The sequence below is a fragment of the Nicotiana attenuata genome, chromosome 2 (assembly GCF_001879085.1).
Source record: "Nicotiana attenuata strain UT chromosome 2, NIATTr2, whole genome shotgun sequence".
In the NCBI taxonomy this organism is placed as follows: Eukaryota; Viridiplantae; Streptophyta; class Magnoliopsida; order Solanales; family Solanaceae; genus Nicotiana; species Nicotiana attenuata.
The window spans coordinates 90,451,210-90,465,203 of NC_031990.1; the positions used below are offsets into that span (position 1 = coordinate 90,451,210).

At 33.9% G+C, this 13,994-nt stretch overlaps 1 protein-coding gene across 5 annotated transcripts; it reads left to right on the forward strand.

Moving 5' to 3' along the window:
- Positions 8,922–13,326, forward strand: LOC109214665 (pentatricopeptide repeat-containing protein At1g62930, chloroplastic-like). Of its 5 annotated transcripts, none has more exons than XM_019378617.1 (4): positions 8,922–10,935; positions 12,144–12,363; positions 12,514–12,675; positions 12,974–13,326. In XM_019378617.1, the coding sequence occupies exon 1, from the start codon at positions 9,037–9,039 to the stop codon at positions 10,822–10,824; it is 1,788 nt and encodes a 595-aa protein (XP_019234162.1). In that variant the 5' UTR covers positions 8,922–9,036; the 3' UTR covers positions 10,825–10,935; positions 12,144–12,363; positions 12,514–12,675; positions 12,974–13,326. The 5 variants fall into 5 exon arrangements, with proteins under 5 accessions (XP_019234162.1, XP_019234151.1, XP_019234176.1 ...); XM_019378606.1 differs by having other exon boundaries at positions 12,291–12,363; XM_019378631.1 differs by having other exon boundaries at positions 12,291–12,363; positions 13,002–13,326.

Genomic DNA, 13,994 nt, shown 5'->3' on the forward strand with positions numbered 1-13,994 from the left:
ACAAGTAAAAACACTTCAAATTAATATAAATCATAGCATTTAACATCCTAAATTCACGAAACAAAAGTAAAATATGAGGCGATATACATAGAAATATATATATACTTTAAGCTAAACATCAAAACACAGTAATACCAATTACATCAAGTGTCACCACTATCAAGGAATATTTTTCACAGCAATACAACTATTTATTTTTGTTCAATTCAAGTGGCTCTTATTTTTGTTAACACAGTGCACCTTTCTCCTTATTTTATCAGTTCCACTCAAAAGCCAAACCAACCACCCCACACTTTAACTTTTACAAAGTTCATAACAATTCAAGTGCTCATGAGAGGTTAGAAGGTTCAAATAGATGGTTAATTCAAACAATTGGGTAAGGCTTGTAATGTGGTTGCCAAAGAAACATGATTACAGGCTCAAAGGGGTTAACTACGATACATAACAATTAGGCGGGTAAATATATATATATATATATATATATATATATATATATATATATATATATATATATAACGAAACGTATATATCACTTCTAAGATTGAACAAAACTACTATTTCTCTTTGGAAACACACATGGCAAGTTCTAGGCATCAAATGCGATGCGCGAAATAACACCCAAACCTCACAAACACATGGCACATAACTCACTCGGGATTGGATTCATCAAGACACTATAGTCAAAGCAGTTAAGCAAATTCAAAATTATATGATTTAAGGTACTTATACAAGAGTCAAAAACTGAGCCTAAGCGTCGCAACCAAAGTACTCACTATTCTCAAGGCATAACAAATTCAAGAGATATTACTTCAATTCAATTCATCTCATCATGGCTCCTACTCTAAAAAAAATAAAACTGCCTACACCCGGTTCAAACAAAACCCTTGAAAAAGAACTGCGGCACAAAGAAAAACCAAGGGGGGATTACTACATTACCTACAAAGAAAATCTTTTTGTCCTTTCTTCTTTAGACTTAAATCCCTCAAGAAAATTGTCTAATATATCCATCGTCGGAAAAGTCCAATCTTTTTTAAAAAAAAAAGCATTATTCAATTAAACTAACACAACTAAAGTAGCATAAAAATTCACCCAGATAATCTCCTAGCCCACACTTAAAATTATGCATTGTCCCCAATGCACATCATAACTAATAAGAGGGTATAAGAAACTCCTTGGTAGACCAAAGGCCGAAGCACTAGCAGCTCATGGGGTACTCAAACTTTTCCCATGCCTGGTCCTTCGTGCGGGTACCTCAGATTTAGTTCCAACCATCTGGTTTGTTGTTGCATCCTTCCAGTAGCTTTGCTTTCCATGCTCCTAGAAAATCAAAAATCGACACTAGAAACATAATACACTTAAAAAATAAAAGAAAGTTGTAAAGTTGGGTTGCCTCCCAACAAGCACTTGATTTAAAGTCGCTGCACGACTTGAATCACTTTCTGCCTCCACTTCGAACTTATGAATTTTACCCCAAGTTTTAATTCTGCTCTATGATCATGCTCTTGGGGCGATACATATTGTTGCGAGCCAAAAATTAAATGATACTTTATGAACTTTTTGGCTTTCAACCGAGGAGTGTCATTTTGCCTAGACGGCCTTGGAAATTCAGGATATAAGGCTCATCTACCTCTTCCCTGGACTCTTTTTTATGCTTGTAAGGATCCATTCCTCTTTCACCATCCGAACAAAACATAGAGAAGTGTTTGGAATGAGGTCTAACGCGATCAAATACATGAAGTTCAAGATTTTTGACCTCATCAACACCAATCACACTAGAGTAAACTAAATTTGCATCCTCAATGTCCTTGGCTGACTCTAGTATTACTTCTTCAACATCGGCATCCTCAAATTCTAGTTGGATAGATTGTTGGTGTTCTACTCTAACCTACTCCATTAGCACCTCAATTTCAGTGTCTAATTCATTCTCTTCTTGACTACTATCTCCAATATTGGCTTGTTGAGCATTAAATGCTTCAACCAGCTGACTCCCTTGTGCCTCCAGGTTGCGGATAGTAGCATCTTGCCTTTTTATGTGCCGTTGTTTCTCATTATTTTATTCCACAAGGCACCTTAGCATATCCTTGATCTCTTTCAGGTCACCATCCCTGGGTTCCTTGTTCCCATTAACTTCACAAGAAAAAAAAGAACCATTAAAGTAAGAGGTTGGGGAAAGATAAGAAATATAAGCACAAGTGCACAACCATAAAAGTGACCATCTTGACTATCACACACATCAAACACATTCCACACATAAGATTGAGTTGGTGCACATAACTTGTTCTCGGGAATGTTTGGATAATTTTGCCACAGGTGGTTTCCTTCACAATATGCTATCATTTGGTTTCCTTCCACAGGTGTGTTCTTGCCTCCTTAGGTCGAATCCCCGATCTCCCTGTCTAATTTCGGTCTCTTCTCTCAAAATTGGTGTTTAATAACTATTTATATATGTAGGAAAAAAAACTAGGCGAAATAACTAAATCCAAAACCAAAAAAAAAAGACAAAATAACTTTAAAACCCGAAACATGCGAACACCTCGCGACAGTCCTCGCGGCGCCTGCTCTAACGCGAGCTTTGGCTCGCGACACCTGACTCTGCTGCTTCGTTTCTCATTTGCTTTGCTTGTTGTAAACTTCTGTTCTTTCACGTTTTCTCATTCTTTTCCTTTCTTTTCAATTTGTTTGTTTTGTCTTCTTTTGATTTCTTTTGTCCCCTAATTAAATAATCACAACTTCATTCTTGTAGTGTATGAAATACATATAACATCTCTATTTTGCTTTTAATTTCATTTTCAACGTACTTACACGTAAAATAAACTTAATTAAGCACAAATATTGTATAGTTTAGCATTAAAGCACCAAAATATAAGGTAAGTAATGCACTAAAAATATGAAATTATAGCCAAACATCACATAACTTATTGAGATCTCTTCAATTTCATCATTTCTAGGTACTTGAACTCCTGTGAGGTCTTATTAATTTTTATGTCTTTATGCTCTTGAGTAATTGTCTCCGCGTTATGACAACTTGATCATTTGCTCATTTTCTTTTTCGGTGATACTTATCCTCGGGACCGATTGGTCTACCACGTTTAAGGCGTAGTTTAGACTCATTTGCATTATCATACTGTCCAACCGGGACATCAACTTGAATTGGAGCATTTACAGCCAGAATATGCGATTTAATGACCCGTGGAAGGTTAGTAAATGCATCTGGCAATTGATTTGTAACATTTTGCATATAAATGAGCTTTTGAACTTCTTGTTCACATTGATTTGTACGAGGACCCAAATGATATAGAGATAATACATTCCAATCTATCCCTTTTTTCACTTATTTATTTTCTCCCCCTAAACTTGGAAAACTTCATCAAAATGACAATCAACAAATCTGGTTGTAAACAAATCTCCTGTCATAGGCTCCTGATATTTAATAATAGAAGGAGATTCATAACGAACATATATTCCCAACCTTTTTTGGGGACCCATCTTTGTACGTTGTAGTGGAGCAATTGGAACATATACCGTACATCTAAAAATTCTTAGATGGAAAATATTTGGCTCCTGACCAAAAGCCAACTATAATGGAAAAACTTCATGGTAACTGGCTGGCCTTATGCGCACAAGTGCTGCTGCATGCAAAATAATATGTCCCCACACTGAAAAGGGAAGTTTTGTCCTCAATAACAATGGTCTAGCTATTAATTGGAGGCGTTTAATCAGCGATTTTGCTAGACCATTTTGAGTATGAACATGAGCAACCGGATGCTCAACGTTTATTTCAGTGGCCATACAATAATCAGTAAAGGCCTGAGATGTAAATTCACCAGCATTATCAAGACGAATTGTCTTAATTGCATAATTTGAAAATTGTGCTCTTAACTTTATTATTTGGGCCAACAATCTCGCAAATGCCATATTGCGAGTTGACAATAAGCACACATGTGACCATCTTGTAGATGCGTCTATCAAGACCATAAAATACTTGAAGGGTCCACATGGACGGTGTATACGCCCACAAATATTACCTGTATATGTTCCAGAAATGCAGGGGATTTAATCCCAACTTTAGTTGCTGATGGTTTAATAACTAATTTTTTTTGAGAACAAGCAGTGCAAGAGAATTCTTTAAATTGAAGAATCTTCTTGTTCTTCAATGTGTGCCCATTTGAATTCTCTATTATTCTGCGCATCATGTTAGAACCGGGATAGCCCAACCGGTCATGCCAAATGATAAAATTATTGTAGTAAACCGTTTGTTTACTATGGCATGTGATTCAACCACACCAATGTTTGTGTGGTATAACCCATAAGAAAATGCGGGTAATTTTTCATGCACACATTTTTTCCCACTTTTATTGTAGTAATATAAAGGTATTCAACATTTCCTTCGCTAGAGGTCTCAACATGGTAGCCATTTTGGCGAATAGCTTTGAAACTCAACAAATTCATTTGACTTACTACAATACAATGCATTATTAATAGTCAATATCGTTCCACTAGGTAGTAATAAGGCCGCTCTTTCAGAGCTCTCAATTAATTTTGTACTACCGGATATTATATTAACGTATGCCTTTTTCATAACCAAATAAGAGAAAAATTTCTTTTCTTTTAATATTGTGTGAGTTGTATCACTATCCAAAAGGCATAAATCTTCATTACTCATCCTGGATCCAACTGAAGACTGAAAATTTTTATTTTCTTCATAAAAAATAAAAGTACACCATGGGAAATGCTTAAAAACTAATAACACCAACAACAACATAAGAAAACTTAAGTACTACTTGAAAATAAAAACAACTTTAGAACGAGACAAGAAAATACTAAAAAAAAATAACAACATAATTGCATTCCCCAGTAAAATGATCAAACTTTAGTTTTGATCCCCAAAAAAGTCTTCAACTTCCAAATGAGTAAGATAATCGAGGCATTTAAAATCATCATCATTCAAATCAAGATTTGCCTCGGCATTATCATTATTTTTGTTTGAAGGTCCTGTCTCAAAATCATTTTTGAAGGTCAAGTGAGACTTTACCGGGGCATTAGCAAAAGATGCTCCAACATTATTTGCCTTTCTTTTGATGGAATTTTGATAAAGCCTGACAAAATACTCAGGTGCACGACATTCAATTTTTTTGGGACCTTTCATGTCACAACTGTGGCAGTTGCCACTTTTGCCTCTTCAAGGATTATTTTGAGAACCCATATTGTAATCTCCTTTGCCATGACCACCACGATTACGATTGTTATATTGTTTCTTGCCATTTCCATGACCACGTATATTTATATGGCCATAATAATTATTCTGTTTTTTTCTAGACTTGTCACGTCTTGCTACCATATTCGCTTCGTGAATCGGAGCTGACCCTGTGGGGACGGGCATCATAATTTTTCAGCAAAAGGGTATTATGTTGCTCAGCCACCATAAGGCATGAGATCAATTCAGAATACTTTTTAAAACCTCTTTCACGCTATTGCTCCTGTAATACCATATTTGAGGCATGAAAAGTCGTAAGAGTCTTTTCCAACAAATCCTCATCATTCATAACATCCCTAAATAATTTTAGTTGGGAAGTTATTCGAAATACAATGGAGTTATACTCACTTATGGTCTTAAAATCTTGCAATCGTAAGTGCATCCACTTATATCGAGCCCTTGACAATACCATAGCCGTAAGGTGATCATACCTTTCCTTCAGGCCAGTCCACAATTCAAGTGGATCTTTCACTGTCAAATATTCAACCTTCAAACCTTCATCCAAATGATGACGAAGGAAAATCATGGCCTTCATTTTCTTCTGGCTTGATTCCTCATTACCCTGAGTAATGGTGTCACCAAGGCTTTTAGTGTCCAAGTGAATCTCAGCATCGAGAACCTATGATAGGTAATTCTTCCAGAAATGTCAAGTGCCACAAATTCAAGCTTTGACAAATTCGACATAGTGAAAACTATCAAAAAAGATAAATAATTAGAAATACTTAGGATACTAGTGTAAAGAAAAGATTGACATAATATCAAATTTGTGATCTATATACACTAAAGTAATAAATTCATAGAAAAGATTACTATTTTTTAAAAAAATTATTAGTATATCTTTAATTTTAACTAGAACAAAAATGTCTTCTAACTTTAACACAAATTCAAATTTCGAACAACATAAAACAAGTATTCTTCTCTCAATAAATTCTATTAACATGAAAATTAACAACTTTCACGTGACAATCATGCAAATAACTTAAAATAAAGAAACATAGAATTCTTTACTTTTACACATGTCCGGAGATGTGAGAAATTATAAAGTTGCATATTAAAGACACTAATCATGAAATCAAAATATACAACGAAGAAAACATAATGAACAAATATACCTGAACAACGAAAAGAGCTCAACTTTGTGCTGATAACGTATTAAGAAATGTAGCTCAAAGTAATAATATAAAACAATAAGATAAGTAATAGAATAAGAGAAAACATATAACTTTCTTATTTCATCAAGTGTTCAAGTGTATCCAGTATTACATTTCATGCCTCTATTTATACTATTACAAAATGATTGTCTTAAACATGATATTAATAATTGAGTTGTGAAGTTACAATCATAATAGTGATCACTATAGTGGGAGGTTATTTACATGGGTGAAAGTAGTGGAAGTGCTGAAAAATAGACAATGTAACACTCTGTTTGGATCATTGTTACCCATCGTTTTATAATATATTGTGTTGTACTGTATCGTATCGTTTCGTTTTTATAAATACAACGTTTGGATATATTGTATTGTTTACTGTTGTTAAATAATATTTGGCCGTTTGATTTGACTGTTACGTACTGTACTGTAACTGATAAGTACTAAAATACCCTCAATTGTTTAAATATTAAATTTTTCAAGAATTACGCATAAAAACAATTTAAGAGAATCTCTTTCTACTAATTTATCACTAGATATGTCTCATAAATAGATTAAGCAATTAAATTCATGCATATTCTAATAAAATCAGTGGAAAAAGTTAATATTATTAAAAACAATAATAAGTACACTCCATTCTTAACTAGATCACAATAATAATAAAACAAAAAATAAAATGTTAAAGAACTATGATAAAGAAAGGTACGAGAATTGACAGAACAAAGATAATTAGAATTGGAGATAAAATTAAATTAGGAGAAAAATGAAACAAAAGAAGGCAAAACACCTTTGACGTTATAGTTGGAAGCGGCAGAAGTTCTGGATAAAAAGGGACGACTACAAAGTAGGTTATAGGTTGGAGATTTGGAGTTAAAAAAAAACAGGGTAAAGAATAAAATAGAATTATGGAGTAATAAGCTTTGGGGTCATTAAATCATAGATATGATAATATGGTTGTATAGGGAAGATAATCTGAAAAGTTAACTTCTCTAGGCTTATCCTTCCACCGAAAATGGTGACAAAATTAGTAATAGGATAGAATGGTATGCTTGTGTAAATTCTTTGACATTGTTTGATGAATGAATCTTGCTTTCTGAATGAAAAAAAAAATTATGGAGTAACAAGTTATGGCATAATTGGAAATAAAAATAGGAAACAATCCCACCACACAAAATCAGTTATTTTAGAAAATGGGACTTTTCATTATTCCGGAACAATGGATTTAACAATACAATACAATCAATTTTAGGGCTTGTTTGAAAAGCCACCAGGTAATTGAATTTGGTGTAATTATTAGGAAACATAATAAGTTTATAACCACATTCAACAACGAAATTTCACTTTAATTGCATGATTCATAATGTGCCAAGTTTGTTAATGACCCATTATTTCTAATATTATGAGGTATAATTTCAAAAATTGAATAATAAAATAAATAATAAATAAAATATGAGAAATAACATTACGAAAAATAAAGGTAGAGAAATAAAAGATAAATAATGTACAAGAAAATATATTTCAAAATTTCAAAGAAATTAAAAAGTAAAAATAAAATTAAAAAATAGAAATAAAAGGTTATAAAGAAAATACATTAAAATTAAAATAAAAAGGAAAGAAACTAAAAAATAATATTATAATTACATATTTAGAGTGTGTTTGGTATAACGGAAAATGTTTTCCGTGGAAATGTTTTCCAAGAAAATATTTTTTTGGAAAACAAGTAGTAATCTTAATCATTTTCCGGTGTTTGGTACACAAATTAAGGAAAATGACTTCTCAAGAGTATTCATAAATAATTTAGATATAATAAACATGAAGCCATAAACTTTCAAACCATCAACCTTCCGGACCAACAAATTTCATAAACTTTCGAACCGCTAAACTTTCAAAACCGCGGAATTTCGAACCCGTAAACTTTATAATTTATAAATCCGTAACCTTCCAAACACATAAACCTCCGAACTCATAATTTTGAAACTTGTAAAATTTTGAGCCTTTAAACCGATAAATAATAAAATTAAAGCTGAAAAATATATTTAAAATTTTTTTTCGGGGGGGGGGGGGGGCTGCTGGGGGCAGTAAAATAAAACAGAAATTTAAATTACAAATTTTTTTTTTGTGCGCGCGCCGGGGGGAGGGGAGGGAAGGGGAGGGGGACTGGAGGGGTAGTAGGGTGGGTGGTAACGGAAAAACTGAAATTTAAAAAAAAAAAAACTTTTTTGGAGAGCGGGTAGGGTGGGTTGGTGAGGGTGGGGAAGGTTGAGAAGGAGCTTTGGAAAATGTTTTCCCTAAGAAAAATATTTTCCAAAATATTTAAGCCAATCAATATGAGAAAATTAGAAAATATTTTTCGAAAAATATTTTGCTTCGTACCAAACACACCTTTAATTACTAACAATTCTCACCTCCCTTCAAAATTGGATTACACGCAATTTGATGATTCCTATATGGCTTTCCAAACCGGCTCTAGATGAAACAATAAAAGCAAACATTTTTTTCTGCATAATAGTACAGTAAACAACTTATGCTAAAAAATTAGGGCAACACCGAGAAAGAGCATCACTCTCACATCCACGGTAGATTTTGCAGCAATTCAACAAAGACCGAGAAACTTGTCATTCTCTACCATTGAAGATGAGGAGAATTTCTCTGCATCGCCCTCGCAATGGTATTCCCTTTATCACTTTCTTTGATATTTATCCTTCTTGTTCGGCAATTACAATCAGAGGCCATAGTAATACATCCATTTCAGTAAAGGGTAAATTTGGGGTAAATAGCAACTTTGAGAATGTAAAGTGTTTAGATGATGCTCTAACTCTCTTCCATCAAATGGTCAGAATGAAGCCTCTTCCGTCTCTTGTCGAGTTCTCTAAATTATATAAGACTATGCTAAATATGAAGCATTACTCTGCTGTAGTTTCTCTTTTTGGAGAAATGCAGAAATCGTATATCCAGATTGATGGGTTCATCTTGAGTATCGTCATTAATAGTTATTGCCTGATGCGTCGTGTTGATTGTGGATTTTCGGTGTTACCCATTTACTTGAAGAGTGGCATTCCATTTAATGTTGTCACCTTTAACACCCTAATAAGGGGATTCTTCGCTGAAAATAAGGTCAAAGATGCAGTTAACTTGTTCAAAAAGTTGGCGAAAGAGAAGATTTGTGAGCCTAATGAAGTCATGTATGGAACAATCATGAATGGGCTCAGCAAAAGGGGCCATACTCAAAAAACTTTAAGTTTGCTTCGGTTAATGGAAGTAGGGAAAACTAAGCCAAACATAAATAACTACAACATTGTTATAGATGCGCTTTGCAAAGATAGAAACTTAGATGCTGCTATCAACCTTTTGAACGAGATGAAGCAGAAAGTCATTCCTCCAGACATAGTCACATATAATTCATTAATTGATGGTTTGTGTAAGCTTGGTCAGTGGGAAAAGGTTATGACTTTGTTCTCTGAGATGCGAAATTTTAATATTTATCCAGATGTGCACACCTTCACCATGGTGATTGATGGACTATGCAAAGAAGGGAAAGTTGAAGATGCCGAGGAAGTAATGAGACATACGAACGAAAAAGGTGTTGAGCCTAATATATTCACTTACAATGTGATAATGGATGGATATTGTTTGCGTGGTCAAATGGATAGAGCGAGGAGCATTTTTGATTTCATGATAGATAAGAGCATTGAGCCTGACAATATTTGCTATAACGTACTAATAAATGGATATTGTAAGAAAAAGAACTTGGCCGAGGCTATGCAAATGTTTTGTGAAATTTCTCAAAAGAGACCAAAACCTAATATGGTTACCTACAATACTATCTTGCAAGGTTTGTTTGAAGTTGGAAGAATTGGCTCTGCAAAACAGGTATTCGCGGAGATGTTATCTACGGGGCCCATACCTGATTTATGCACTCATACCACTTTGCTCAATGGTTATTTTAAGTATGGACTTGTTGAAGAAGCTATGTCTTACTTTAATAAGTTGGAAATAAAGAGACTAAGTACAGATATTGGATTTTACAATGCTGTCATTAATGGGTTGTGCAAAAATGGAGAACTCGACAAAGCTCATACTATTTTTGAGAAGCTTTCTATAATGGGATTGCTTCCTAATTCAAGAACATACAATACAATGATAACTGGATTTTGTCTGGAAGGGTTGTTAGATGAAGCTAAAGCTATGCTAAGAAAAATGGGGGACAACGGTTGTTTGCCAAATGAGGTCACTTATAATGTTATTGTGCAAGGATTTCTCAGGTATAGCAAAATTAGTGAAATGTCAACTTTTATGAAGGAAATGGCTGGAAAGGGCTTCTCATTTGATGCAACTACAACTGAGTTACTGATAAACGTTATAAGGAAGAACCCTTCCGTCCTTGACATGATACCACATTTTCACTCGGAAAATAAGAAGTGAATATTTCTTTCCCTTGGTTTATTCACTATCATGATACAATTTCCGTTTATGTCTGCGAAAGAAATGGCATCCAGTTCAATATCCAGCTTTCCAGGCAGGCTTATTACGGAGGTACATCACTTTTGATATTTTGATTGTTTTTCCACTCTTCTTTATCTTGGAAATCAGATCTTACTGTGGTCTTAATATGATAAATAATATGATTTCTTTTATGTGTACACATTATAAGTCTAGGGATAACATTTCCCATGCTATTTAGTTATCTTTTGAGAAGCTATCACAACTGCCTGTGACTTATAAGTTGCTATTGGGACAATCTTTTCAATATTTCTAAATTCTTGGTTACATCATCCTTAATTGGAACACAAGAACTGACTAGATCAACCCCATCCTTCTGTCCCTGAATCATATAATATGAATATTTGTGATTTTCCTGAAATTGAATTAGAAAGTTTAATCGATAGGGTATATTATAGGTGAACAATCAACACCGTATTCGAATTATTTAGGTATATATATTTGGAGGTTATATGTGATCCCAGAGTAGGATGTTTTATTGGGATTGACATTTTCACAGAACAATGAATGCCATTGACAAATATTGGGAACCATCAATACTTGCAAGTAGGCTAGAGCTTCTCTAGCATTTATTGCAACCATTGTATTTGTCAAAGTTAATTTCTTTTACATAATCTTAATTCAAGTAGGCTAACAATGATATGATTGAAGTTTTAACTCGCAAAATTTAGCCATCAAAGACCCTTTTTTTTTCTCTGAAAAGTTCTTTTGCTTGGAAAAATTTTCTGTCACGCGAATTTTGCTTTGAGTTTTCTGAAAAGTATCTTAAGCTAGCCTAATAAAATAATTCATCATACCCCTAAACAGAATTGTAATAAGGACAAAAATGAAACAAGCTTTTTAGCAGTTGTATTGTATAATTCGCCTAATAATGTCAACATTCCAACACTAGCTTTAGGTGTGGTGCCAAACATACATGTCCTTAAAGTGTGCAACTTTCTATCCTGCTGTTATTTCACTTTGACCTTTAATTCACTCCAATTCTCCTTAAATTCTTCCATCCCACAAAGATAAGAAAAAAAGTGAAGGAAAATAGAGAAAAGTGGAATTCTTGAAATGTTTCTTAGGTATTCTTGTTCTTGTTATGGTATTTTCTGTGTGCAATGGAGTTCCTCTAGTTCCAGCATTGAACATTTTTGGAGACTCTGTAGTTGATGTTGGAAATAATAACAACTAAAGTACACTGAAAGTAAACAAAATAGCTTTTGAATTTTCATCTGACAATACAAGCAATTTGCCAGGCCTAAAAGTTTTGAATCTCCATTTCTACTGTCTAGTATTTGCAAGATGATTTACTAGATGCCAACACAAATAGCTGGTCTTCGTACTTTGGTTCTCCTTCTTTTTGCCAATTTGCCTCCTCTCTCTCATTAACTCTCTTGAACCAGAAGATCCCTAGAAAACCATATCACAGGGAAGATCATCCATGCAACAAAAGTTGGGGACATTATGACAGAAAAGGTAAATTTCAAGGCTCTTCTTGTCATAAAAGAAGTTTGCAGCACCGAAATGTGTTTCCTGTCAAAAGCTATTCTAGAAGCTAGATCTGTAGTTAGATTGCGAGACATATTATTACATGATATCAAATTTTGTTTATGTGTGGGTTTGCAGAACAAGCTTATCGCAGTCACAAACAAACAAACAACTACCCAGTATAATCCCACCAAGTGGAGTCTGGGGAGGGTAGGATGTACGCAGCCTTACCCCTACCCCTATCGCAGTCACACTCACACCAAAAACTGAAGTTCTGAAAGCGATGCAACTGATAACAAGGTAAGCTTAAATACTTCGAAACATGTTAAGAATAATTTAACGTGGCAGTCCACCAAGTGTCCTTATACAAGAATTTTATTATTTGTAGCACCCAAGGGGTGCTAGGATGTGCAGGACAAAATATAAAATTCAGTTTTGTTGCACGTGAGATGAACTTAGAAAATCTATCATCCTCTCAGCTTCCTGTACATATTTTGTTCTTGCACAAAAAAAACTAAAAGAGTTATACATCTATATTTTAAATTATAAATATTCTCTTTTTTGCCTTCAAAGTATCTTTTGTTTCCTTTATTTCCAGACCATCCACTAAACAATTGCTGGTACAGTTTTCCAAATTGTCTTGTCAACTATTTGAAGTCGGACTACCCTTATCCATCTCAGCAGCAGTTCTTTCGGAGTTTTCGACATGCACCATTTTAGATCAAATAAATTCAAAAACATGTACCAAATCTGAGCTGTAAACTTGCAATGTGTGAATAAGTTGCCTTGCATCTTCCTAGCCTTCTTCACAGAGGATACACCTGTTGCAGACAACTTTAGTGTTGTTCCAAGGCTCCCATTCCATTTGAATGTCAGCTGTGATCTTGTTAATTTAAGTTTCAATAAAGTGCATTTTGAAGTTTATGAATTCATGCTGATATTTTCTTGTTGCATTGTCTTGCCTTGACTTGGCCGTGTGAATGGAAGCATTATAAATAAGGCTGATTGGAGGCTTGACATAAATTTGAAACTGGAATACTACTGGTATTTAGGGTCAATGTCATGATTTCGTTAATTTTAATATTCTCTCTTTTTAGGACTTTGTATTTGTGCTCTGGGGAAAGAATAGAGAGACAATTGCTAGGCTGAAAACTTAAAAACATAATTAAAGTATTTAATAATAATTATCGATTCTTATCGTCCTTTCATAAAATTTTATCTCGTGCTACTACTTTTTAGAAATTTGCTCTTAGACATGGTATCCTTACACATATACAAGTAACTGAACGAGAATGTGTCTCGATGAATTAATGGAAGTGTGTACAAATTGATTTGGACACCATTACTACTCCCTCCGTTCCAATTTATGTGAACCTGTTTGACTAGGCACGAAGTTTAAGAAAAAATAAGATTTTTGGAATGTGTGGTCCTAAACAAGTTAAAAAGGGGCCTAGAGTTTTTGTGTGGTTATAAAAATTTCTCATTAATGGTAGAGTTAGTAAGTTTATACTAAATTGTTTTCAAATTTAGAAAGGGTTCATTCTTTTTGGAACGGACCAAAAAGGAAATATGTTCATTCTTTTTGGAACGGACCAAAAAGAAAATAGGTTCACATAAAC

Bases quoted from the DNA above. Each gene is read 5' to 3' on its own strand.
- LOC109214665 (XM_019378617.1), top strand. From the start codon at position 9,037: ATGAGGAGAATTTCTCTGCATCGCCCTCGCAATGGTATTCCCTTTATC.